This window comes from Oryctolagus cuniculus, chromosome 2, assembly GCF_051225735.1.
Source record: "Oryctolagus cuniculus isolate XC-2025 breed Fujian yellow rabbit chromosome 2, ASM5122573v1, whole genome shotgun sequence".
Lineage (NCBI taxonomy): Eukaryota > Metazoa > Chordata > Mammalia > Lagomorpha > Leporidae > Oryctolagus > Oryctolagus cuniculus.
This window is the reverse complement of record NC_142868.1, coordinates 138,888,357-138,915,275: the sequence shown is the minus strand read 5'-3', so window position 1 is coordinate 138,915,275 and position 26,919 is coordinate 138,888,357. Positions and strand designations below refer to the sequence as shown.

General features: G+C 45.0%; 2 protein-coding genes and 1 pseudogene across 2 annotated transcripts; 2 read left to right on the top strand and 1 right to left on the bottom strand.

The window, feature by feature from the left end:
* The first annotated feature begins 1,679 nt into the window (after nucleotides 1-1,679).
* Nucleotides 1,680-2,206, top strand: LOC149128069 (large ribosomal subunit protein uL22 pseudogene; annotated as a pseudogene).
* A 1,454-nt stretch (nucleotides 2,207-3,660) lies between these two features.
* On the top strand, nucleotides 3,661-9,940 carry LOC100341246 (gastrokine-3). Its single transcript, XM_002709661.5, has 6 exons — nucleotides 3,661-3,773; nucleotides 5,411-5,464; nucleotides 5,646-5,780; nucleotides 6,854-6,961; nucleotides 8,659-8,800; nucleotides 9,641-9,940. The coding sequence occupies exons 1-6, from the start codon at nucleotides 3,762-3,764 to the stop codon at nucleotides 9,733-9,735; spliced, it is 546 nt and encodes a 181-aa protein (XP_002709707.2). The 5' UTR covers nucleotides 3,661-3,761; the 3' UTR covers nucleotides 9,736-9,940.
* A 4,578-nt stretch (nucleotides 9,941-14,518) lies between these two features.
* GKN2 (gastrokine 2) lies at nucleotides 14,519-22,973 on the bottom strand. The gene is made up of 6 exons (XM_008254307.5): nucleotides 22,873-22,973; nucleotides 20,180-20,233; nucleotides 19,621-19,758; nucleotides 17,739-17,846; nucleotides 15,606-15,768; nucleotides 14,519-14,736 (listed from the first exon to the last, which is right to left on the bottom strand). Exons 1-6 carry the CDS (start codon nucleotides 22,882-22,884, stop codon nucleotides 14,654-14,656), a joined length of 558 nt encoding a protein of 185 aa, XP_008252529.2. The 5' UTR covers nucleotides 22,885-22,973; the 3' UTR covers nucleotides 14,519-14,653.
* Between the last annotated feature and the right edge of the window lie 3,946 nt (nucleotides 22,974-26,919).

Here is a 26,919-nt window from a genome sequence, read left to right as displayed (position 1 = left end):
AAACTAGAAAATGTGAAGAGGAGGAAGTTTCTGGCTTGCAATAGGCAGTAAGTTCATTACTGAGAAAATCAAAGCATGTTTAGCAAACATGAGTTGGACAAGGCACCCGGGCAAAGGAGTCTTGTGCCTGCCAAAGGTTCCAGGATGCGAGATAAAAGGCAAACAACTTTGCAGATGCCTGGCATTCATTTTCTTTTTTCTTCAGGCTCTACCCTCAAATCCTGAGACAAAAATATTAGTGATGTGTCTCTACTAACCTCATAATTGAACTATAATTGGAGCTCATGAACAGGCCATTTTTCCTTGCACCTGCCATTCTGCTGAGTTTGTTTTCCTCATTGATTAAGTTGTCACTAAGTACTTGATTCCATTGTTTGCTGTTAAAATCAACAAATAGTTACAGTATCCTCTGAAGTCCTCTAGGAGATACAGAGGGGAATCGTATACCGTCAATGCAATGCACTCACTCATTCTTCACTTAACATATATATCTTTGAGTGTTGGCTACTGTTCTAAATATTTGATATCAGAGTTACAGCACAGAACAAAAAGTCTCTTTAAAAAAAGCTTACAGTCAAGTGAATGTGTAATTTGACAGCTTAAGTGGACAACTATACATATACAAATAACATAACAAAGGATATAAATAACAAAGGTTAAAAACAGAGAATTATGGGCTCACATTCAGCTAAGAACAAAGGAAGGATGGGGTAGGCGGTGGGGTGCACGGATCAAATTGGGAAGAAGTGGGGTAAGGAGCATGAACCAAGGCACGGTTTTGGGAAAGCAAGGACTGCCTACGGGGAAGACGGGAGAGCTGGATGTGGCTATCATGTGGCATGGGTCAGAAGGAGGAGGACAGGAGGCAAAAATTAGTAGCAGACAAATCATGGAGGTGCTGAGATGACTTTGGAGAAGCGGTAGGACCAGAAGCGTTCATGGAATGGGTTGGAAGACAGAGGAGACTGTGTAGGGCATAAACGAAGTGCTTTCCAAATTTCTTTCTGTCCAAAGCTCATTCTTCAGTGAGGTTCCCTGGTTTGAAGATATTTATTATTCCTTGTGCACACGGCTGTTAGTCACTCCAGAACTAAATGCAGATTTCAATATAAGCCTGAGTCATTACTTAGAAAACTGACCCACCAGTGTTTTAACAAGCATTCGAACACCATTATAATAATAATTCCCTTTAATTATAGCGTCATGTAGCTGTCATTGTGGCACAACAGATTAAGCCACTACTTTTGATGCTAGCATCCCATATCCACTCGAGTCCTGGCTGCTTTGCTGCCGATCTGGCTTCCTGCTAATGTGCCTTGGAGGGCAGCAGATGGTGACTCAAGTGCCTGGCTCCTGGCTTCAGGCTAGCTCAGCCCTGCCTGTTGTAATCATTTTGGGACTAAGCCATTGAATGGAAGATTCTCTCTCTCTCTCTTTCTCTCTTTCTCTCTCTACTCCTCACCTTTCAAATAAATAAATATTTTTTAAAATAGCCTCATTTGCATTAGGCATTTTACTGTAAATCTATCTCACCAGAGACCCCATTAACTTGAAGAGCCTGGTCAAACAGGACATTCGTGGAGGAGGAGAGATGGGTGACTGGTCCCCAGATATTCACACTCCTTCTCATGACAGATGCCTGATAAGTGGGGACCACAGAGGTGACAGAAGTTGTGAAAATGGTTCACTATTCACTTGACCTAGAAAACCCCACAAAATCATGCAAATCAAGAGGTTCAAATTTTCATGCTCACCTTAAGGACACCCAAGAAACTGCCCAGGCCATCAAGAATAAGCATATCCAAAAACCCACCACATATCTAAAAGATGTCACATTGAAGAAGCAATGTGTGCCATGTCATCATTACAATGGTGGAGTCGGCAGGTGTGCCCAGGCCAAGCAGTGGGGCTGGACACAGGGTCGGTGGCCCAAAAAGAGTGTTGAATTTCTGTTGCACATGCTTAAAGATGCAGAAAGTAATGCTGAATGTAGGGGTTCTCTCTAGATCCTTTGTTCATTGAACATATCCAGGTGAACAAAGCAACCAAGATGTGCAGCCATACCTACAGATTGCATGGTCAGATTAGCCCATACGTGAGCTCCCTGCACCGTATTGAAATGATCCCCACTGAAAAAGAGTTCATTGTTCCTAAACTGGAGAAGAAAAAGACATCCCAGAAACAAACCGAAGAACCTGAAACTTAATGGCTTGGAAATAAATTCAGCAAAAAATAAACACAAATTAAAAGAAACAAAAGAAAAAATAAAGGGTTTAACTTTTACTTCTCCCTCATTGCCATCACCCATTTACAGACAATGCCTGCCATTGTGTTAGTCTCTGTAGGTCATTCTTGTAATCCATTTTACTTATTGCGTCATTAATTATTGAGTATGTGGTCTGTACATGGGGTTTTCAAAGAATTGAGAGCAATGCAACTCTGAGTATGATGTTAGCTGAGCCCTGAGTAACTTGACAAACCCTAAAGTCCACCCTTTTGCTCTTCCCACAGCCAGTTTTCCTTGTGCACTCTAAGGAAGGAGCTGCCCGTCTTCCCTCTGGGGATCACTCCAGCTCCCAGGCTTACAGCCCATCTTCTCCTGAAAGAAATATGAATTTTGTCCTGGCCTTCTGGAGTTTGATCTGAATAGCTGGGCCATCAGTTCTCAGAGCTTTAGAAAAACAACATCATGTATGAAAAAGCCTGAAGGGCTGGCACTGTGGCGTAGCTGGTAAAGACACCACTGGTTCTAGTCCCCAGTGCTCCACTTCCAATCCAGCTCCCTGCTAAAGTGCCTGGGAAAGCAATGGAAGACAGCCCAAGTGCTTGGGCCCCTGCACCCACGTGGGAGACACGGAAGAAGCTCCTGGCTGCTGCCTTCATAATAGCTCAGCTCCAGCTGTTGAGGCCATCTGGGGAATAAATCAGTGAATGGAGGACCTCTCTCTCTGTGCCCCCAACCCCCATAACTCTGCCTTTCAAATAAATAAATAAATCTTAAAAGAAAAAAAAAAAAAGCCTGAATGGTGTCTGATTTACCCTGTACAGGCAATAGTTTTCTAGGTCCCAGGAGTCCCACAGATGATCAAAGGGCCTTGTATGGAAAAGAAAGTATCCTGAAATGGAAGCTGGAAGCCAGAGACACAAAACATACAGTGGAAGCAAAACACCAAGAGTGGGTGTTTGAAGGGTGAAGTAAGGTCAGCTTGGCTGGTGGGCAGAGGCAGTGCAGGGCCAATCATGATTTTTGATTTGGATAAGGAGCTGAATCAGATTGCTTTTTAATCAACCTAATCTTATAGTTCAATCTGTTTTTGCTTCATAAACTTTTCTTCTACCACTCCTACTTTTAGGAAAGAACTTTTTGAGAACTGAGAAGTAGAAACAGTGAGCTCATTGAATTTATATCAAGTCCATATTGTGGGATCTACTGTTTACAATCCTTACCTGAACTGTTAAGGTCGAGGTCGTGCCAGCCCACAAAGACTTTTTCATGTGCCATGTTTGCATTGGAACCAGTAGAGGTATCAGGGTAAAGGAAAAATGTTCTCACATAGTTAAAGAAAAGTGATAATTGTGATTACATAAATGTGCCTTTTTCCCCCCCTGAATGGTATCCGGATCAGGTTAACTACCCCAGAGACCGTTTTCATGGCAATAACTGAAAGGTTTAGGACTATATAAACCAGCTTTAGAAAATAAACGAGGCATTAGAAGTTCTACTATGTATGCACCTGCATGGGGTCTGAGAGGGAGACAACATGAAATGCCCTGTAAGTATATTTTCTAATTTAGCATGTAGGTGGTTATGTTCAAAATAACCAGGAGCAGTTCTATTTTTCCCCAGAGACTCTTCAAATCAAACCCAAATAGAATTTCCCAATATTAATTTGGCATAGAATTCCTCTGTCGAAAAAGTTCTGTTTTGCAACATCTAATGAAGGGTCCTCTCCAATGGAACAGATAATTGCTTAATGACTGAGAATCTTTGGGGTTTGGATAGATACTCATATTTTATGGTGATCTCCTCCCAGATTGGTGTTTTTTTTAAAAAAAGATTTTATTTATTTATTTGAGAGGTAGAGTTACAGACAGTGTGAGAGAGAGACAAAGAGCAAGTCTTCCTTCTGATGGTTCACTCCCCAGATGGCTGCAACAGCCAGAGTTGCGCCGATCCAAAGCCAGGAGCCAAGTGCTTCTTCCAGGTCTTCCACATGGGTGCAGGGGCCCAAGGACTTGGGCCATCTTCTACTGCTTTCCCAGGCCATAGCAGAGAGCTGGATTGGAAGAGGGGCAGCCGAGACTAGAACCGGTCCACATATGGGATGCCGGCACCGCAGGTGGAGGATTAACCTACTGTGCCATGGAGCCAGCCCCTCCAGATTGGTCTTATTTATAACTATCAGTGAATTAGAGTTTCAGACATATTTGATATATAGTATAATTTCCTCTAATAGTTCCATAGAACCGTATTGCTATCTGTTCTCATGTATTTCCTTGATTAACTTTTCTGCACCATGGTTGTTGTTCACACAGTAGCTGTTTTTTTTTTTTTCTTTGAAGACAGTTCTCTCCTTGTAATGTTGTCATTACATGTGGTATATTGCATGGGATGATGTAGGGATGGGATAAATGAGAAGTTCTGTCAGTTCTAGCCCATGTTGTGAGTGTACATGAGCTGGGTGAACCCTAAGTAGACCAGATAATGAACTATGGGGTATGGGGAAAGGCTCATCACTGCACTTACCTTGATCTGTTCTTGCCCCCCACCAACTCTTTTTGACTTTCTTTCTGATGCCTAAAATTCTCTCAACAGGCAAGGCAGGTCACATAGACATGAAGTGATTAACTACAGAGACTGCAAGATCTAGTCCCATTTAAATACAATCTATTTCAAAATAAAGTACAGATAAATGATGCATGGTCTTTTACTCTTGGGCAAGGTGGAAGAACCTAAAGGAGAAGAAATCAGGAGGAAATCTATTTCCTGAAGGATTAGGAGGTGGCCACAGTGATTGGATGGAGAGGAGAAGGTGCAGAAAAAAGAGACTGAGACTGAATTACCATTTAATCACTTATTTTATCATTTGGCTTAAACCAGTCTTTTCCTATGTGCAGATCAAGTGGTTTATTTGGTTGCCTACCATTTAGCTCAGTGACTGACAGTAGACATGATACGAAACAGAAAATGTCCTTGAGTGAATGATAAAGATTTTCCCATGGAAAACCCAGAATACCCCATATGAACCACACTGACTGAGTCTCCTGATACACATTGGGGTCCCAGGGGCTTAGGAGATATTGAAAGCTATTGATCGTTTTATGAAGACTGTAGCCTCACTGGGACTTTTGGCCCTGGACTTCTCGTTACACTAAGGAAAGAACACAGCAATATTTGTTTCCATTTCAGATTGCACCTTCCATCATTGTGACCTTCTTCCTAACTCCATCTCTGGCCCTGTTGGTGAGTGAAGGTGGAGTGGGTCCAACCCCCTTTAGTCCTCCTTTAGCAAAAATATTTCAAGGATGATGATCTAGGATGATGATCAAGGATGACTTCCCCCAAATTTCTTGTGGGTGCCTGTTAAGCCTGTAAGGTACCGGCAGAGTGGGAATGTGTCTCACTGTCACTTGCTTTTCTCCAGAACATCAGTGACAGCCATCCTCTGGATGGATCTGTCGCGACCCAGATCATCCATGTCAATGCCCTCCGAGGTCTGGTCAGCATTCGAGACAACAATGTTTTGAGTGAATGGGATGGAATCATGGACTACAAGAATGTAAGCTATGAAACCTGTTCATTGTGATGCTAAAGAAAGCCTTGTCTGGTCCAAAATGTAGCTTTATAAGCCTTTCCAGAGACAGAGGGACCCTGTCCACATTTGCCTTCTCTAGGTTGGGCCCTTGAAGGGAAAGCATGTCTCTAGGTAAGGGACCAATTTTCCTGCAGATGCACTGATTTCTTCTTGAGCAAAAGATTGGAGGAGAAATTTCTCTGGTCTGTAGGAATCCTGCACCCCTTGGTATTCCTGTAAGGTATGGACTGCTAATGGCACCCCAACTAACAAAGAGCCCTCATTTCTTGTAACTGGTATGTGCCACAGGGGTGATTTTGTTGGGATTTCAGCTTTTAATATTTATTCCCAAAGAAGAATAATGATATATTTTCGTTTTTGGAACTCTGGCTGCAACTGCCCATCTCTGGAAGTGGTAAGAACTAGGAGAACAGTGCAAGACCAGGAAGGGGCCACTGATACCTTTGGAATGGCTCTCTGTGTGCCTCAGTTCCCTCTTCTGCAAGACAATATCAATAGCTACCATTCCTGCCTGGAAGGACCCTCAGGGATTAAGTAGAGTAAAAGCCCACACTGCTCATTCTGGCCCAGAGGGCCCTTTGCCATCCACCCCCTGCTGGCTGCAAGCCCTTCCCCTACCCATGCTCACCACCTTCCATGCAGCCACATGGGACATTGCAAGAATGACATGGGCATGCTGTAACTTGCACAATGTTCCCAAGAGCAGCTAGGCTCTCCCTTTACCCTCTTGCCTTCATGTGAGCCCATAGGAGAAGGGCTGTTATTCCTGCCTTGTGGAGGCCCCAAGAACCATGCTAGTTGCTCAGCCACAGAACAGGACCTCGAAGCGAGCCTTATTATGGAGCTAGCTCCTTACTCCCCCAGTCCTGCAGAGGCCACCCTCTGAGATTCCTTCCCAGGCCTGCCCGTGGGACAGAGCCATAGGGCTCTGTAAGCATTGCCGTTCCTCATGTTGTCCTTTGCTGTGGTGCCCAGGGCAGCATCAGGCTGAGTGCCATCCCCAACTAAATGATGTGTTTCGGTTGTGTTGCTTTAAGGCCCTCTTGGCAGCTAAGCTGTTTAGCAAAATGGCCTGCGTCCTGGCCAAGATGGACCAAGCAGTCTTCCCAAGCCTGGCTGATGTCAGCAAGGCCCTGGATCAGAAGGTGAGTGAGAGCAGCTCACTGTGGTCCCCTTCTAGTTTGGGGTCTCCCAATTCTGCATCCAACCACCTGAGAGTACTGAGTTTGTTTGTGCTTCTTGTTATTAATTTTTTATGATTTCTATATTTTATTTATTTAAAAGGCAAAGACAAACAGACAGACATATATCTCCCATCTGCTGAATCACTCCCCGAATACCCACAGCAACCAGTTTGGGCCAGGCCAAAGTCAGGAGTCAAGAACTCAATCCAAGTCTCCCATATGCATGGCAGGGACCCAAGCTCTTGAGCCATCACTTGCTGTTTCCCAGGGTACTCATCATCAGGAGGCTAAGTTGGGAGCAGAGCCAGAACTCAGACCTAGACCATCTGATATAGGATGCAGGGGTCCCAAGTGGCATCTTAACCACTGTGCCCTATGCCCCACCCCATGCTCGTTCCTAATGCTCATGACATCATACTATCATGACAAGGATTCCAAGACACATCCATGGCCCATTCAAGTCAAATCATAATTGAGCAATGAAAATTCTATGTGATCCTATGCAATTGTCTCACTTTGACATATTCTAGAAGGATATGAGCTTCATGTTAGTGACTGTAAGTTGTTGAGTATAAGTGTTAGAGAGAACCAATAGAGTATTCACGTGCCCCCCTGTAAAGACTGACACATGGCCGGTGCCGCGGCTCACTAGGTTAATCCTCCACCTTGTGGCACTGGGACACCGGGTTCTAGTCCTGGTTGGGGCGCTGGATTCTGTCCCGGTTGCCCCTCTTCCAGGCCAGCTCTCTGCTGTGGCCAGGGAGTGCAGTGGAGGATGGCCAGAGCACTTGGGCCCTGCACCCCATGGAGACCAGGAGAAGCACCTGGCTCCTGCCATCAGATCAGCGCAGTGCGCTGGCCACAGCGCGCTGGCCGCGTCGGCCATTGGAGGGTGAACCAACGGCAAAGGAAGACCTTTCTCTCTGTCTCTCTCTCTCTCTCACTGTCCACTCTGCCTGTCAAAAAAAAAAAAAAAAAAAAAAAAGACAGACACATACATCATCTTTAGTTGAAAATAAGTACAAAACTGATGAAGCTGTCTTCCCTTCAGTGTCTTGGATGACATGGATAGTCTAACAAGCTAAAAATCAACAGGAAGTCCTTGGCAAGTCATTGAAACCTGCTCTCATTGAGTAACCTGAATTCGCACATTTGGGGGACATTCATGTTGGTGGCATGAGCGTTTAATGACACTTGAGAGAAAAATACTCTTTAGGACACACAAGAAACAAGTATTTATCAATTTTTTTAAAGAGAGAAGCTGAAAATATCCCACCTGTCTGATTTAACAAGTAAAACCCAAGTGCAAAAGGTAATTTTCAAACTGTTCTGTATTATTTTTACAGAGGAAAAAGCAATGAAGTCTAGCCAAGTCATGAAGTTAAAAAAAAAAAAAAAAGGTGAAAGGAACAGTCAGGAAAAGTCACCAGGACATACTGGCTTACAGACAGGTTTCCTGGAGTAATTTCACCACCTTGTGGCCATTTAGGATATTGCTGGTAGAGACAGAACTCCAGGGCAAGTTTGGGTTTGCACCTTTTTTTTTTTTCTTCTTTCAGTTGAATCGCTCCCATGTGTTGCTTCCACTGACCTGCGGGCCAGGGTCGGAGGAATCCATCACTCCCTGACTCACCACTCTGCTGCCTTACCTCTTCCAGGATTTGAAGCATTACCCATCCACCCACGGCCTGACCTACACTGTCTTACCCAACCGGGTCAAGAACTTGGCCCAGTATGGAGTGGCCATCAGAGACATGTGCAGAGATGTTTCCACCTACTTTGCCCAGCAGCAAAAAGAAGGTGTGTTAGCAACTCATCCGGAAACTTGAGACCATCCGTGAACCAAAAGCTGCAGCATGATTGTTTAGGTCACTGGCAAATTTTAATGACTGGGCATTCCATTTCTTTGCTACTGGATATAAAAAACAGTGTATCCCCGGATGCATCCCCCCAGGTAGTGTGACTTCCTGATGCCAGGACTCACTGAGAATGGGGAGCAGAGTTAGCTTTACCAAAAGGTCGGATTTGGTGGTTGGTGGACACCTTTGCCTGGCCCAAAGCCTCATCACCCCCCACCCAAGCAGCACCATGCCAAGTACCCCACCACTAGAGGCCCACTGCTTGGTGCTCTTTCCAAGATGCCAGAGGCTAGACGGCAAGACCCTAATAGTTAGAGTTCACACTGGGCAAGGGGCACCTCCGTGGCCAGCACTCCTGCTGGAGAAGTGGTAGGTAGGGAATCGGTGGTGAACAGCTTGGAAAGCAACCAGGTGAGACCTCAAGACCTGCCTGTTGATCTCTGCATGGTCAATAATTTCTTCCCATCAGCCTGATGCCAGTCATTTACACTTTAGTATAAGTTAGCCAAAGATCAGCAGGAAAACTCTAGGGGCTGGAAGATTAAGGAGGAAGATTCAGGGCCAGTAAAACAAATAGAAAGAGGATATGTGAGACCAATCACTGCATGGATGGGAGAGATGTGGGGAGTGGGATCTTCCATTCCAATCCTACTGCCTCTTCCTAGCACATCTGTTCTGAGCACCACATCTGTTCTGAGCACCACGCAACTCATAATGCATCCATTCTACATGGGGGTCTTGAATCAGCCTTTTTGTAAACTGCTTCTCTTTCTTTTTAAAGGTACTGCCCTGGCAATTGACCCCGATTCCTGTTTCAGTCTCCAAATTCTGCTCTTTATGGGACTCTCCATCTGTGGTGAGATCCCCGGGCTCTGAGCCTCCAGATGTGCCACACGGAGAGTGGCCCCACCTGGCTGTCCCCACTCTGACTGGGGCCGACACCCAGGGACCCGGCCCATCCTCTGCCCATGGGAAGCTATCCATTTCAGTCCTCCGCCTTCCACCCAGCTCTGTGTAATCTGGAAAAATATATACGCTCTCTCCCCCTGGGTTAGAACAATAAAGTTTCTTGTGTCACCGATCTAACAGACCCTCCCTGCTGCACTTCCTCCCTCTGCACAGCCAGCCAACACAAACCAGGACAGCCCACACCGGCCTCATGTGAAGGAGAAGGTGCCTGTCCCAAGGACGTCTCCTCTCTAAGCGCCTCTCTTTGGGGTGTCCCGTAGGGGAATCTCTCAAGGATTTTGTCAACCAGTCAGTCAATCAGAAACAAACAAGGCACTAGCCCCAGCACAGACAATTGTTAGGTCCAAGGCCACATCTTGGTCTCCTGCAAACTGAAGCTGAGAATCCAAAAAGTCCCTGCTCCTCCCCATGATGGCCCAGTCTGCACTATGAAAATCCCCAAGCCATATCCAAGTGAACCTACCTCTGGAAATGGTCTAAGCCCGTAAGTGGAAAGCCTCAGGCATTTCTCTCAGGTGCTGATTCTTAAGGGATCTGGATTCTTAGCCCTCTTTCTTTAACGGTCCATTCCTTTAGCTCAGAGGGGCAGAGCCATGCCCTCCAATACCACAAAGGACATCCCTGACTCCCTCGATGTGAAGAACAAGAATACACAGTGTTGAAGATGCAGACACAGACGTCTGTTGTAGGTTGGCAATGGAAGTAGTTTAAATTTAGGCTTCAGGGCCTTTAAATTAGGCACTTTAAATTAAGGGTGCAGGGCCTGGGGTGTTGTGTGGCATGCACACGTGGAGCAGAAGGGCCCTGGGTGTTGGGGATGCTGGTGAGTGTCAGCTCCCCCCAGGAGCAGAGTAACGGTGCAGGAAAGCTACCTACAGCCAGGAATGAGGGAAAACCCAGGATACATCTCCAAGCGGGCTTTAAGGGGCTAAGCAGGATGGAGGCTTACAGTCTGCTACTGGGGCCATGCATGGCTTGTTGAGGATAAGGCAAGTGGAGGTAGGCCCACAACCACATTCCAGGTGGAAGTATCAGACACACCATACTAAGCTGAGTTGACACCAGGCCCCAGGAGGACTCCAAGGCCTGACCATTGAGCCCCAGACTCAACACACCATAGCTGCCGTCCGTCCTCAGCCTCTGTCCACTTGTTCCCTGACTCCCAGCCTCCACCTTCAATCCCAGCAGCAGGCACCAGCCCCTGCCTCATCACAGGCATCTAAGCCCCCATTAGGGCTGCCCCTGAGCCGTCCTTGTTCCGGAGGCCCTGTGATGGTGGGGGGCCTTCGGCTTACTGACTGCTCTGATGCCGGTCCCCTCCAGCCCCTGGGCTTCCGGGCCTCAGCTGCTCCTGGATTTCTCATCACCTCCAGACCACCTCCAATTATTGTAGCATGCCTGTCGCTTCCAGGAGGCTCCAAGACCCTGCACCCACCCACCATGCCTGGCCTCTTCTGTTGCTAACCCTACAGATACTCACTCCACCAGCTGAACTGGTTTCAAGGTCCGAGGCCTGCTGCCCTCCTGGCAAGCATGTCAAACCGGGCTGTCATTGACTGGGCACGGAGGGATGGCCGTGTCCTGAGAAATGGTGAGCAGAGTCCCCTAGAACCTGTCAAGGTAGATTCCAGTCCCTCGGGTTACAAAGGGAATCTGCTTCTTACAAAGAACCTTCCAGGGAAGTGTGTGGTTTTGGGAGTTGGGGTGGCCCGGGCAAAGGTGTGGTTCAAGTTATTTCCATCCTCAGATGACCTCGGTTAAGATTTGCCCTTAGAGTTCCTCTAATCCAGCACTCAGGGAAATGGATGCATTTGAATCTCCAACCAGTGCCCCTCCCTGACCCTGACCCTGACCCAGACACACTCCATGTGCATCAAAGCTGCCAACCTTCTGTTTCAAATCAGTCACACTAACACTGACAGCAGTCCGTGTCTGCCACCTGAGTGAGGAACTTGAGCTTCTTGCTGAGTCTTGTAATCAGCTGAGTCTCCCTGGGAACACCTAAATGGTTAGGAATTTACTGGTGCTCCTCTAAGCATGGAAGTCTTCTATTTTCTTTTCTTTCTTTCTTAGGGCCACTCTGTGATTGACATAAGCCAGTGCCTCTGATGATGCCTCTTAGAGTTGGGAGAAGGGGCGGAGGAGCCCACAGGGCCCCCAACCCTCAGCTGAGCCATCTCCATCCCTGCTCCTCCTCTACCAGGCATTGCATTCAGGGCAGACTCTGCCATCTCTCCTAATGAGCTGGGAGCCCCAGGGGCCAGAGGAGCACAGGCTCTGTGGACCCAATGCAGAAATGTGTCTCTTCTTCCTTGGGTGTTTCAATTATTTGTGTATGTCCTAAATATATTCTGTGGCTCTTTAAAGAAGCCAATCTTAGGCTGGCGCTGCGGCTCAATAGGCTAATCCTCTGCCTGTGGCACCGGCACACCGGGTTCTAGTCCCAGTCGGGGCGCCAGATTCTGTCCCAGTCACTCCTCTTCCAGTCCAGCTCCGTGCTATGGCCCAGGAGTGTAGTGGAGGATGGCCCAAGTGCTTGGGCCCTGCACCCACATGGGAGACCAGGAGAAACACCTGGCTCCTGGCTTCGGATCAGGGTGGTGTGCCGGCCGCTGTGGCCATTGAGGGATGAACCAATGGAAAAAGGAAGACCTTTCTTTCTGTCTCTCTCTTTCACTGTCCACTCTGCCTGTCAAAAAATAAAAATAAAAAAATAAAATAAAAAAAGAAGCCAATCTTCTATCTTCATGAAGAAAACCTATGCAAGACACTGAGGTTGATACAGAAAAAGAGAGTCTGACCAACTTCAAGTACCTAGTTCCAGCTACTCAAAGTAGAATATTCCTTTCCTTCCATGGCTAATTATGTGGGCCAATGAATTCTCCCTCGGCCTCAGCACATTTGATTTGGATTCCATCACTTGGAAATACCAAAGTCCCAGCTAATACACTCTACCTTCAGTTGACACTTTATTATGTACTCTTTACTGTTGTTATCCACTATTTCACATAAATGCCTCATTTCCCCAATAAGATGATAACTTCCTTCACTGTGGTAGCCTTGTCTTGGGCCTCTAGCACATCTGTCTCAGTACTGAGTACATGGTAAGTGCTTGAAGTATATCACTGATGACTGTTCAGAGTAGATGTTACAATGATAGGAGTAGGAGTGTGTCGCTCCCCCTCTTCGCAGTTGAACGACACAGGACCCTGCGCTGTTCTTTTGTCTGCTCGGCCCTCCCCGGGTTTGCTGCTGGTTCTTCCCGGGTTGGCTACCGACCCTTCCACCTCCGTGGAAGGGCGGTTCCCCCTGCCACTTTCCCCACTTCCGCGGGGGAGCGGCACACCGCCGGCTGGCTCTCTCGGGGGCTGCACAGGTGTTCCTCAGGTAGATGTTCCTGGTGCATGTTGTCTCTCTCCTCCTTTATAATCCTCTTCCACCAATCCCAACTCTGCTACCCACACGCCGAGCATGCTGCTCTCCTCCAATCAGGAGCAGCTCCTGCAGCTTGTCAAGTTGGTGAGAGGCAGCTGTGTAGAAGCTGTTTACTCCTCTCCCAGCGCCATATTGTGGGAGAGCAGATGCATAGAATAAGTCTTAATTCCAGTAACTTAGTCTAGTCCGAGTTGCTCCCCACAGGAGTGGTCGATGGCAGATGGAAATTCTTGTTAATGTAGTCCCTCTTTGTTCTAAACTTGCATCCAACCAACAAGAGTCCACCTGAGACCCAATGCTACCTGGGCATTATTCATAGGGCAATTTATGCTTTTCTGTTACAAAGCAACTTGGCATTCCCAGTTACATTTCTCTCCCTTTAAGATTTTCAGCAAAGTGTCTTTCCTGGGTGCTAAGTGCTCCTTCTTCCACGCCTCACTTCAGGACATCACATATTGTAATAGTGTTCCTTAAGGTAGAGCCTACTGTTTAGTCAAGGAAAAGGACTTTCCTAAAAACCATCTGAATGGCCAATGCTTGATGCTTTGTCAGAGGGGAGAGCACCCTTCACCTGAGCAGTCCAGGTGTTTTTTAAGTGTATATCAAGTCCTTCCTTTCACCGAGTTAAGGCCACTCCTGCCCAATCCAAGCTTCTCCCACGCATAGAGATGACAGCTGGGAAGCTGTGCCAGGCAGGTGTAGAGATGAGACTCATACCCAACTGACCAGTCCGCACGTGACTCAGTGATATTGCTTGGGAATTTTCACACAATATGCTACTTTTTTAAAAAGATGTATTTATTTATTTGAAAGGCAGAATGACAGAGAGAGGAAGAGACACATACACACACATAGAGAGAGAGAGGGAGGGAGAGAGAGAGGGAGAAATCTTCCATTTGCTAGTTCACTCCCCATATGGTCATAATGGCCAATGCTAGTCCAGGCCAAAGCCAGGAGCCAGGAGCTTCACCTGGGTCTCCCACGTGAGTGGCAGGGGCCCAAACACTTGGGTCGTCTTCCACTGCTTTCCCAGGCCATGAGCAGGGAGCTGGATCAGAAGTGGAGCAGCTGGGACTCGAATTGGTTCCCATACGAGATGCCAGCATTGCAAGCAGTGGCTTTACCCGCTATACTGCAATGCCAGCCCCCACATCATGCTTATTATTTGAAATCCTGGCATTTTTTTCCTTCTACATGTTGACATAATCATGGCTTGCCTTCCCTTTCTGTTTACAAAAAAGCAAACACTCAGATATCTGTAAATATAGCCTTTATATTTTACTTCTAAATCTCAAAAATAGTTGGTGCATAAGGAAAAATGTAATTTGGCTTTTGAGTGGAAACCAAGAGTATATTTCTTTAAAAAGATGGAACGAGCAGGCTGATCATCCTAAATGTGAATGTCTGCACAGATGGAAATTCCCAAGATGCCCAGGAGCCCAGCTTTTGCGCAGCCTTTGGCACTGATGTCATCTGGAAAGGGAAAATTTGTTTTAGAGAAGAGTATTAAGAATATACAGGATGCAACACGTCAATGCTTGTTGTAAGTTTCTTCTGCTTATAGCTTCAAGTTACTCAAGAATTTAGCTATAATTGCATTGCAAAGAATAATAATATACTAACAAATAAAACTGACAATTCCTGGAAGTGCAGACTTTCTGGTTTGATGGCATACTGATGTGCCCTTATAAATACTAATGAGTAATTAAACTTTTTTTCTGAGCAGTTGAAATGTAATAATTGCTAATTCTTTTCTTCTTTGTCTGTCTCCTGTTACTCTAGGGAATTACTTTCTGGCATTTATCATCAATGGCTACCATACAACACAAGAAACTTTGTATAAAAATGCTAATACAGAACCATATGTTACCTGGATGAATCAGAGCTTTTATTCCCCATCTGTCAATGCACCTGCTTCCTCTTTCCTGAACTAATTTTATTCTACATCCTGAGAACATTTTTTAGTAACTCCCTTCTTGCTGTCTCCAACAGATGTAATTGCAAGACACCAAGTGATTTTTTCCTACTTGAAACTCTCACATGTCAAAGAATAAGAGAATCCAATAGTTTTATGTTAGAAGCCAGAAATCTCTTTATAATCCATCCTCTATTTCTGTTTATTACTTTCTCCACAGATTACATGTTCCTTGGAGGCAGGGTTTTCTTTCCTGCATCCCTAATATTGAGCACAATTTCCATACAGAATAGGATCTGATGCCAAAAGGAAATGGAATTGGGTCATGTTTCCATTGATCTGTAATTCATGCAGCACCTAGCAGAGTGCCTGGGACACAGTAGCTTTCAGAAAATATGTGGGGAATGAACAATTTCTCCATACTCACCTGACTCTGACTTTTGAACTATTTCCCCTTTATACAAAGGGATGTGTTCGCAGAGATGCTCAATGGGTGACCCAAACAGGAACCAGTCTGCCTCCAGGATCAGAGACTGCAGAGGGTTGTACCTGACCCACGTGTATTCGTTGGAGAACATGTTGTTCATAGCCTAGGTCAGTGCAACAGAGAGAAACAGTATAAAATGAAGTGACATAACCTGGTATACCTTATCCTACACTTTGCGTTTCGCTTTCAGATTGTTAAGCTGAAGGTGGTTGGGGACCTGAGAAGTCCTCTTCCTGACCAGCCTGCAGAGAAATCACAGTACTTGGGGCCCATGCTGTAGCACAGCAGGTTAAAGGCCCAGCCGCATCCTGCCAGGAGCTGGCTGCTCCACTTCCGATCCAGCTCTCTGCTGTGGCCTGGGAAAGTAGTAGAAGATGGCTCAAGTGCTTGGGCCCCTGCACCCATGTGGGAGACCCAGAAGAAGCTCCTGGCTCCTGGCTTCAGCCCGGCCCAGCGCCATCCATTGCGGCCATTTGCGAAGTAAACCAGCAAAGTAAACCAGCGGATGAAAGACCTCTCTCTCTACCTCTTTCTGTAACTCTTCCTTTCAAATAAATAAAAATAAATCTTAAAAAAAGAAGCTTTACGTACCAGTATTACTTTTCACTGTAGATGGCGAGGAAACGCAGAAGCAGGAACTCCCAGGACACAGGTGGCGCAGATGTAAATTTACAAGCACAGACCTTGTGTGTTCTCACCCTATTGTATTCTTTCTTTGTCTCTTTGTACACTGAACTTTATAACTTCACTCATTTTCCTACCAATCACTATTTCTTCAAATTTTTAAAGTTTGCTTGTAACTATCTTGTTTTGCTTTGTTTTAAAGGCAGAGAGACAGATGGAGAGATATCTCCCGTTTCCCAGATGTCCACAACCACAAGCCTGAGCCAAGCTGAGCATGGCACTCAACCCAGGTCTTCCACGTGGGTGGCATGGGCCCAAGTACTTGAGCCATCATCTCTTGCCTTCCAGGAAGAGCATTAACAAGAAGATGAACCGGAAGCAGAGTAGCCGGGACTTGCACCCAGGCAGTGTGATATGGGATGCCATTGTCCCAGGCAGCAGCTTAAGTACTGCACCGGGTCCCTACGTCCTAGAACCCTGCTCTGAGAAGAGAGGCTTTCCCACCATTTTTACAAAGACATTGACATCTATTTTAGCCTTCTGATATCTAAGGCTGGGTGGTAGAAATCAAGCTGAGGTCGACTCTGTTCTCATTTAAAAAAAGTGAAGCCAGCGCCGTGGCTCAGTAGGTTAATCCTCTGCCTGCAGTGCTGGTACTCTGGGTTCTAGTCCCAGTTGGGGTACCGGTTCTGTCCCGGTTGCACCTCTTCCAGTCCAGCTCTCTGTTGTGGCCCAGAGTGCAGTGGAGGATGGCCCAAGTCCTTGGGCCCTGTACCCACATGGGAGACCAGGAGAAGCACTTGGCTCCTGGCTTCAGATCAGCACCGTGCGCCAGCCACAGTGGCCATTGCGGGGTGAACCAATGGAAGGAAGACCTTTCTCTCTGTCTCTCTCTCTCTCTCACTGTCTAACTCAGCCTGTTTAAAAAAAAAAAGTGAAAACACTTTTAAGAGGCTGAATACCATGTTTGTGGTAAGAAATGTTGTCTCGGGGCCAGCACTATGGCACAGCAAGTTGATGCCCTGGCCTGAAGTGCCGGCATCCCATATGGGTGCCGGTTCGAGTCCCGGCTGCTCCACTTCCCTCCAGCTCTCTGCTATGGCCTGGGAAAGCAGTGGAAGATAAGCCAAGTCCTTGGGCCCCTGCACCCATGTGGGAGACCTGGAAGAAGCTCCTGGCTCCTGGTTTCAGATCAGCACAGCTCCGGCCATTGTGGCCATTTGGGGAGTGAACCAGCAGATGGAAGACCTCTCTCTGCCTCTCCTTCTCTCTCTGTGTAACTCCAACTTTCAAATAAATAAATAAATCTTTAAAAAAAGAAATTATTTTCAAAAAAAACAACAACAACAAAAAAAGAAATGTTGTCTCCTCCTTCTCACTTCTGCATTTCTCCATGAGCACCAGTGCCTGACTCAAAAGCAGAGAGTGCCCGGGGTATCCCAGCATTACCTGACTCTCGTAGATGTACCGTTTGAGTTGGTCCATAGCAGGGATTTTCTCGTCCATCTTCAAGATGAAGCAGGCTCTTCGGGAGAGCAGCCTGGATGCGATGTAGCCCTGAGGAGGCGAGAGTGCAGTCACTGCCCCTGCCCAGCCCCCTTGGTTCTGAACTTGGTGAGGATGGTGTCGGAACCTTGCAGGAAAGACTTGAACACTCACCACGAGTGTATGTGAGCGCGTTTCACTCTGCACCCAAGTCTGCATTCAACTTCTGTAATACAGCATTGTATTTTTCATGTGTCATTTTCACTCTGAAACTGTGCAAACCCATGACTTGTGCTCCACTTTGTCAGGGTGTGGAGCCAGGATTTGTGGTGTGGGGCTTGAAGGACTGGGAGAACAAAAAACCCTCTCTTTCTCTTGATTTTGCTCTGCTTCTCCCCCAGCTTGGAATAAATGCAATATTCTTCAGATCTGTGCTGTCTGATATGACCACTACTAGCCACCTCTGTGTATTCAAACTTAAACCCAACAGCCATGCGTGGCCAGGGGCTTCCCTACTGCAAAGTGCAGAGAGAGAACACTTCCACCTGGGCAGAAGTTCTTGTGGACTGGGATGCCTTAGACCTTCACCCTCCCTACACACGCCTGCTTCATCTGCCTCCTCCCCGCTCCTACCCCACCCCTTCTCCACCTCAAATGCAAGCTGGTTGGCTAGGCCTGGGTGTCGGATTGGGCGAGTAATGGAGGGTGAGGACCTCGGAGCCGGAAGGGACCTCAGGCCATTGAACCTTCACCCAGAGTGAAATTTTTCTTGACAGAGATCCAAATAATTATGCACCATATAAATTTGTGTCTAATAGAAACTCTCTAGTTCCCATTTTTTAATTCTCACAAGTTCCTAGTTCCTAAATTCAAAATGGACTGAGGCCAAATCTGATGATAGTGGGAGAGGTTTAAACCAATTCCTCACCACTCTGATTTTTGGGGTTTTGTTTTATTTGTTTATTTGTTTAAAAACACACCTTCAGGTTTTCTAGGATAATTGCTTAAAAACAATGTCAATACCATTTCCTTTTAAATGGTATATTTCAAAGACTCTACTCGTTCAAATGTGTCACACCAATGGGGAAAAGGTGTGGGAGGAGAATTCTAGAAGAGACGGAGAAGAAAAGCATGTCCAAATGTCCTGTGAGATGGGCTACAGTCTACTTAGATTCAGCGTATAGCTCTGAGCCTGGATGAAACCATGTTCACAGTTAGTGTTGGTGGAACAAACGGAAAACAGATGAATGAAGGACACAACAGGTTTTCTGATTAGGTCTCTGGTTCTTGCGATTAAAGCCAGTAACCAAAACTTAGAAATAGCTTAGTGTGTTTTCAGTTAATGTACGTTCTTTATGATAGAAGAAGTGTGATCTTTTGGCTGTCCTAACTATAGAATTATCTTAGGATAGCTTCTATTTTGTGATTGCTTAATACTTGCTCTTTTTCTGAATTTTGTTTTGTATTAGAAGCCCTAATTCATTCATTTGTAGATTCAACCAATATATTTGAACTATATCTATATGCCATACATTGCACTGGGCTCCAGTCATTCATCTGTGCACTTACACAACAGTGGCATCTTTCTTCCAATTTTCACCAAAATAAGCCAAACACACATTTCCTGTGATTTTTTTTTTTACCTTAGGATAGTTTTTTGCCATTAAGATAGTTCTGTTTTTTTTTTTTTTTTCAATCAATTGCCTGGTTATTTAAAGAGAACAGTAGATGTAAGGAAGTTGTTCAAGAATTGCAACAATAGATCCTAGGGCTCAAATACATAATAAACTGTCCCCTTGCCCTTTAGAAAACCAATCTTGAAGAATAAAATCCCCTTGTTGCTTACATGTTTATAGTCGAAAATCGTAGTAGAAGAACACGATCCTGCATGGATGTTAATGATGGCGGCGTTTTTCTCATTGTCGATTTTCACCGTCTCATGAACACTGCCACCATTGCTGCTGGGGCTGATGATGTTATACACCTAAATTCATAACAGAGACATTACGAATTTGCCACACATCAAATACATTTTAGAGGCAGTTCCTCCAGCAAAATAAAATCTTCTACCCAGTACGAGTAAGAGATCGAAAACTTAAGCCTCTGTGTTAGGATCCCAATTCAAAAAGACCCATGCTAGTATAAAACACACAACACTGTCCTTTGTGGATTCCTCTCTTACATAAGGAAAAGCAGTGCTATCACGGGGACACGAGACGGACTTCCTTTTCAAGCGATGGCTTGTGTTGGTGAAGGTGATGTTGGTTATTGCTAGAATCTCTTCTCGAGCAGAGCATGTTTCACTTCCAGAACACAGCTCTCTATTGCCCACACGCTGTCTTGTATTTTTCTTGTCCTCTCCCAACCTCTCTAAGAGATAAATCCCACAAAGAGCAACAACTCACCTCATCTCCATGAGCTGGGATCCCAAAGACGGCCAGCACCACCAGAAATACCCCCTGCAAAACAGACCCATCACATCCACTCCAAATCCAGTACTCGCTGAATGTGGGGACTGAGGGAGGCGTGGGACGGTAAAAACACAGCTCTCTCAGAAAACGTACGCCCGGAAGCATTAGTGATCGTGGGTGTTTGTTCAACCATCCTTTTCCACAGTGTAAAACACCCATCTTCATGCATGTATCAGGCGCTTGTCGAGTGCATATTTTTGGCAGACACCAGATTCCAGTTTTGCCACCCATTTCCAGCTCTTCCCAACATTCTGACCGTCTAGACAACAGGAAAAGCCCAGGGCAGGCGAGCAGTGAGGAAGGACTCATTTTGCTACCGAACTACCCTGCTCTGATTTACACATTTTCTAGTGAAAGGGGGAAAAAGCACTTCTTAAACCCCTGGAGATGGAGAAGGTGAAACAGATTTTAAGTGGATTTATGGGTGACAAAGCTCCAGGAGGCTTCTAAGGGAATCTATGAAAATAGTATGCTTGGGAGCATAATTAACTATTGAGGCTGACGACAAGGAAACCCCCACATTGCCATACAAGCCGTCTTGGTGTTCCCCTAGAACAGCAGGCGAACGGGGCGGAGGTTCGGATATTTTGCTCTGGTTATTTAAGAGGCTGACCTCAGTTTTGTGCTCCGCTGAACCCCACAGTATACTGTACCATCACAGAAAACTTCCAGTAGAGGAGGAGGTTCCCTTGTGGGAAGGGCAGGTATTTTTAAAAACTGTCAGTGAGACTTTTTCTACTCTCCTGCCATCTACCCATTATATTTCTCTTCTGGGGCTGAGGCTGGGCCCGGGCTGCCTGTGTAGACACCCAAGCGGCCCAGATGCACGGAGACTCAGGCCAGCTCTAGTAACCTCTGATGTTCCTGTGAATCCTATTTGGCGGGTCTAAAATTGGGGTTTCGACAGGTACATAAAGGGCTGATCACCTCATTGTGATGATTAGAGGGAGTTCAAGAGCATCCCCTGGCCCCAGATAACCTCCCATGCAACAGTGTGATTAATGCACCATTGTTACAAGTTTGTGCCTCCGGGTTAGGCCTCCCGTTAGAAAATTTAGAGACTCTGGGAGAGAAAACTCTTTAGCCTAACAGCCTTTAACACCCTATGAGGATGCACTAACAATTTGCTTTCTCCCTTAGCTGGAGTGGGAACAAGGGACAGAGACTGTGGGAAGAAGAGTCCATTCTGGAGAAGAACATAGGCTGTAGGCCACTGTCCTTGGCCTACTGCGGTGAGGAATGACAGAGGCTGGGACCAGAGGGAGGAATGGGAGTGGATGGGAAGAAGGCTTTGTCTCAACAGAGATGTAGGCATGATGGATAATTACAGAAGACACTTTACCTGCTTGAGTTTTGCAAGGATTGCTCCTGGTAGTAGGGCCTAAGATGGATAAATTACACCCAAATCCCGCATTTACAGGCTTAGGAAAACCACATTCCTTTGTGCCTCAGTCTCCTCTTCTGTAAAATGAAGATAATACTACTTGGCTAACAGGGTCGTTGCAGTGAACAGATGAGGTCATCCCCATGAAAGGCTCAGCCAAGGGCTCAGTGCGCATTTGGAAAACAATTGCTGCTATACTACGATGACCAGTATCACTATCTTCCAAATTCCCATTTCACTCCTGGATAGTACCTGCTGTTGTTTAAAAATGCCTTCATTCCTGGGCCAGCGCCATGGCACAGTAGGTTAATCCTCCACCTGCAGCGCAGGCATCCCAGATGGACACTGGTTCTAGTCTCAGCTGCTCCTCTTTCAGTCCAGCTCTCTGCTGTGGCCCAGGAAGGCAGTGGAGGATGGCCCAAGGGCTTGGGCCCTGCACCTGCATGGGAGACCAGGAGGAAGCACCTGGCTCCTGGCTTCGGATCAGCTTCAGATTGGCATAGCTCTGGCCATTGTGGCCATTTGGGGAGTGAACCAACTGAAAGAAAAGCTTTCTCTCTGTCTCTCCCTCTCACTGTCTATAACTCTACCTCTCAAATAAATAAATAAAATCTTAAAAAATAAATAAAATGCCTTCATTCCCTACAAAGCTCATATTAAGGAATCATTAAATATCTTCCATGGGGCTGGTGCTGTGGTCATAGCAGGTGCCTGAATTCCATATGGCTCTGCCGGTTTGAGTCCCCATTGTTGTACTTCCAATCCAGCTCCTTGCTAAGCAGTAGAAGACAGCTCAAGTCCTTGGGCCCCTGCACCCATGTGGGAGACCTGGAAGAAGCTCCTGGCTCCTGGCTTTGGATCGGCGCAGCTCCGGCTATTAAGGCCAATTGGGGAGTGAACCAGCGGTTGGAAGACTTCTCTCTTTCTCTCTCTCTCTCTCTCTCCCTCTCTGCCTCTGCCTTTCAAATAAATAAATAAACTTTAAAATAAATAAATAACCTCCAAAATAACATTCTCTAGATAGCTCCAGAAATTTTTCTTTGTATTTTTTAGTAAGCATCTCAAAAAAGCAGATAATGGAGAACTAAACCTCTGACTTACTATGCAATACTCTGCTGCCATCACAGAAGCTGAGAAGCATACGGTGCTCATCCAGCACCCCGACACCCATGACATAGTGCATGTGAATATTCTCTGCAAGCAGTCGCCCCAAGAGCATTACAAAGCTTAAAGGAGTACTCACGAGGATTTTCATTTTGCATGAAGAGAGGAAGGTTCTGGAGCAAGTGAGGCTGCCCTGTGCAGCTCCCACTCCTTTTATTGGCTTTAGCAGGTGGAATCTCTTTTTCTAAATGATCACTTTGGAATGGACCATATCCGTATCTCAGACACACCCTGGCAAACTCCATTATCAGGCTTGAGACCCAGCCACATCCCTAATATCAGTGAAGTTCCTTAGTCAATAATGAACTTGGTCACTTGGCAAATACTCCCTACTTATCTGTACCAAGCTGCACTTGAGACTTGAAATTCCACCCTTTAAAAATATTTTGTGAGGGTTGTTCTGCACATACAGTTCACAGACATACAAGGAGGTACTCCTGATAACTCCTCCTGGGTGGAAAGTTCTTCCTTAAGACCTGAGCTGGTCCCCCTTCCCGCGTGTCTTTATATCAGTGTCCTGCTTTGTGAATTCCTCCATCTCAGGAAAGGACAGGAAATAAAGGCCTGGACAGTGGCTGGGAGCCCTGCTCTGAGAACAAACAGCCTTGTGACTTGATTTCTTCTTCCTTTTAGACTTGGTGCTAAATTTTAGAGATTCATGGGGAGCAAAGCTCAGGAAACTTTAACCAATTACCAAGATCAACCACATTTTTACCTGAAACCTTGCTCAAAACTCCATAAAACTTGAGACAGAATCTGACTATAGTGAAAGGCTTGAGAAATTCTTATATTTTAAAAAAGAAAAGCGGGAATAAAGTTTTATTTGTGTAGTCTTTTTTTTTAAAGTTTTATTTATTTATTTGAAAGGCAGAGTTACAGAGAGGCAGAGGCAGAGAGAGAGAGAGGTCTTCCATCCGCTGGTTCACTCCCCAAACGGCTACAAGGCCTGGAGCTGTGCCAATCTGAAGCCAGAAACCAGGAGCTTCTTCCAGGCCTCCCACATGGGTGCAGGGGCCCAAGGCCTTGGGCCACCCTCTGCTGCTTTCCCAGGCAGATTAGCAGGGAGCTGGATTGGAAGCGCCAACAACAGGGTCTCGAATTGGAGCCCATATGGAATGCAGGCACTGCAGGCTTTGGCTTTACCTGTTACACCACAGCGCTGGCCCCTTGTCTTTTAACATAAAAATGAAATAGGTTATGGTGGGATCATGAATTCAGAAGGTGGGAAAATTAATTAAAAAAAAGCTTGTAGATTATGAAGTATTGAAAATTACCACAGTAAGCAGAGAGACAACTTGAAAAAGTCCTTGTTCTACTACTGAAACAGCTTGTTAACTAGTGGCTATTTTGAATGGTGCATTAAAAAGTGGGCAATTAGGAGAGTTACCTGATTCACTGGAATTCCCTTACCCTGGCTGTTCAGCTGGGACTGATGTACCACGCACAGCTTTACTGAACCTTCCCTAGCACAGCAGCAGAAAGGATTACACTTCTGTAATCTGCACATCTGGTCCTCTATTTGGCTCCGGACACCCAAAATACAAACCAGCAATGCTTCCAACATTAGGGCTGATGGAACTATTACAATCTACCCTCTACTTTTTTCCCTTTTGGTCCCTGGAATCTTGAGCCTATAGGTGATTTCATATATGTAAAGTGTTCGAGAGGTGGTGAAACATAATAAGTGCTCTACAAATGCTGGCTATGATCATGATTAGACCTATAGACTCAGAGTGAACCAGCGAATGGAGATCTCTCTCTCTCTCTCTCTCCCACTTTCCCTTTCTATTTCCACATTTGCAAACATTCCACATGTGTGACACACATTCTCCATATGATGATTAGATTTTAAAGGGTATTTCTGATAAATCAATCTTGTCAATTTTTCTTTTCAAGTATTCTACATTATTCCTAAATTTTGACTTACCAAACTTAACTAATTCTTCTAGAGATATTCAAATCCTTTAAGATTATGCTTTTGTCTCTTTCTATATAATGTTTGTGGGGTTTTGCTTGATGCTGTTCTCAGCAGTGTTCTTTGGAGTGGGCAAATTCATCACCAACACAACATCCTGGAGGGCTAACTATGTCTCCCTCTGGGTGGAATAGGGACCGCTTTTGCCTCTATTCATGTTCTCTTCTTTGTTGTTTTTGTTTGATCATATTTGTGTGCATATTTCTCTGATCTGCTACAACTTTTCTGTGTTGATACTGCTTTAGATGGTAGCTTTATCAAGTTATATTTATTGTCCAGTCTGAAAACTCTTTTAATATGTGAGCATCATCTGTTTCCTTTACTGTGGTTACTAATACACTTCAGATTTCTTCTACTCTTATTTTATTGTATATTTACTTCCTTTTCCTCATTCTTTCTTATTTTCCTGTTCTATTTGTATTGATTAAAATATTTATAAAATGCTTAATTTTTTATCACTTAGTGCTTACCTTGAAATTTTAATATGCAGGGCCAGCACTGTGGCCTAGTGGGTAAAGCCACCACCTGCAGTGCTGGCATCCCATATGGGTGCTGGTTTGAGTCCCAGCTGCTCCACTTCTGATCCAGCTCTCTGCTATGGCCTGGGAAAGCAGGTAAAGATGGCCCAAATACTTGGACCCCTGCACCCATGTGGGAGACCCAGAAGAAGCTCCTGGCTCCTGGCTTTGGATCCGTACAGCTCCGGCCATTGCAGCCAGGTAGGGAGTGAACCAGTGGATGGAAGACCTCTCACTCTCTCTGCCTTAGCCTCTCCTTCTCTCTATGTGTAATGCAAATAAATAAATAAATCTTAAAAAAGGAAATTTTAACATGCATACTTAATTTTTCATAGTTTCTACAAACCCAAAAGACATCCTATATTTGAACTTTCTTCCCAAAGAGAGGAGGAACCCAATACCCTTTAACCAGTTATTGATTATGGTTTTTATCCCAACATTGGTATAATGGTGTAGAATTTTACCTTCACTTTAAAACAACACAAAAGAACAAAGTATCTGATTAGCAGAAGAGAGGGAGCAGTACTAGGAGACAGTGAAGAATCAAGGCTCCAGAAACATCCCATCTGGATTGGAATTCCAGTTTTCTAATTTCTTGCTGCATTGATGAGCAGCCTCACTGCAAAGAAAGAGTACCCAAGTGCCTCCTCAGAAGGAATTCTGGGAACCTTGACAACATCATCTATATAAAATGTAATAGTCATTAACCTGGAGTCAGTTCCCAGGGAAATTTGTCCAATATAATTATCAATAGTTATTATAAATAGAACATATTCAATCTCATAAGCAACTCTAGAATTGGAATGTCACATAACAATAAATTTAATTAAAGTAGAACTAAGCTATCCGGAAAATCTAACTATTGAGCATTTTTCAAAATCTCTTCTAAGTAAACCATAGGCTAAAGAAGAAGTCATAGGGGATTTAGAAAACATTTTTAATTAAGTAAAAGTAAAAATGCATCATAACAACACCTGTGGGCTGAAACTTAAGCTTAGAAAGAAATGTATAACATTAAATATCTATATTAATGGAAGAAATGATCTCAAATGATCAAAGATTCTACCTTATTTTTAAAATAAATTAAATTCAAAAACAAATATCAAATTAAACTCCAATCAAACACAGGGCAAGAAGTCATAAAGAGCAGGAATCAGTGAAATTGAAACAGGAATAAATCAATGACGAACACCAATGATTTATTTAAGTGATCAGTCACTAGCCAACCTATTCAAAGAATTAAAAGGAAAGAAGTCATGAATTATTCTCTTCAGTGTTAAAAAGGGAGTATTATTGCTGACTTTAGACCCAAAGAATAAGGAAACTTTACAAATGATTTTATGCCCACAAATTCAATAACAGAGGCAAAATGACCAAAATCCTTACAAGATGCAAACTACCAAAATTCACTCAAGAAGAAATAAATAACCTGAGCAGCCCAAGGTCAATAAAAGAAATTGAATTTGTAGCTAGAATCCTCCTCACAAAGGAAATCTCAGGGAAAGATGATTTCACAGACAAATTTAATCAAACACTTAAGGAAGAGAGAACATGAATCCTACACAAATTCTTCTAGAAAACAGGTAAGGATAAAACAATTCCCAATTCATCCTATTAGGCCAGTATTAGAAAT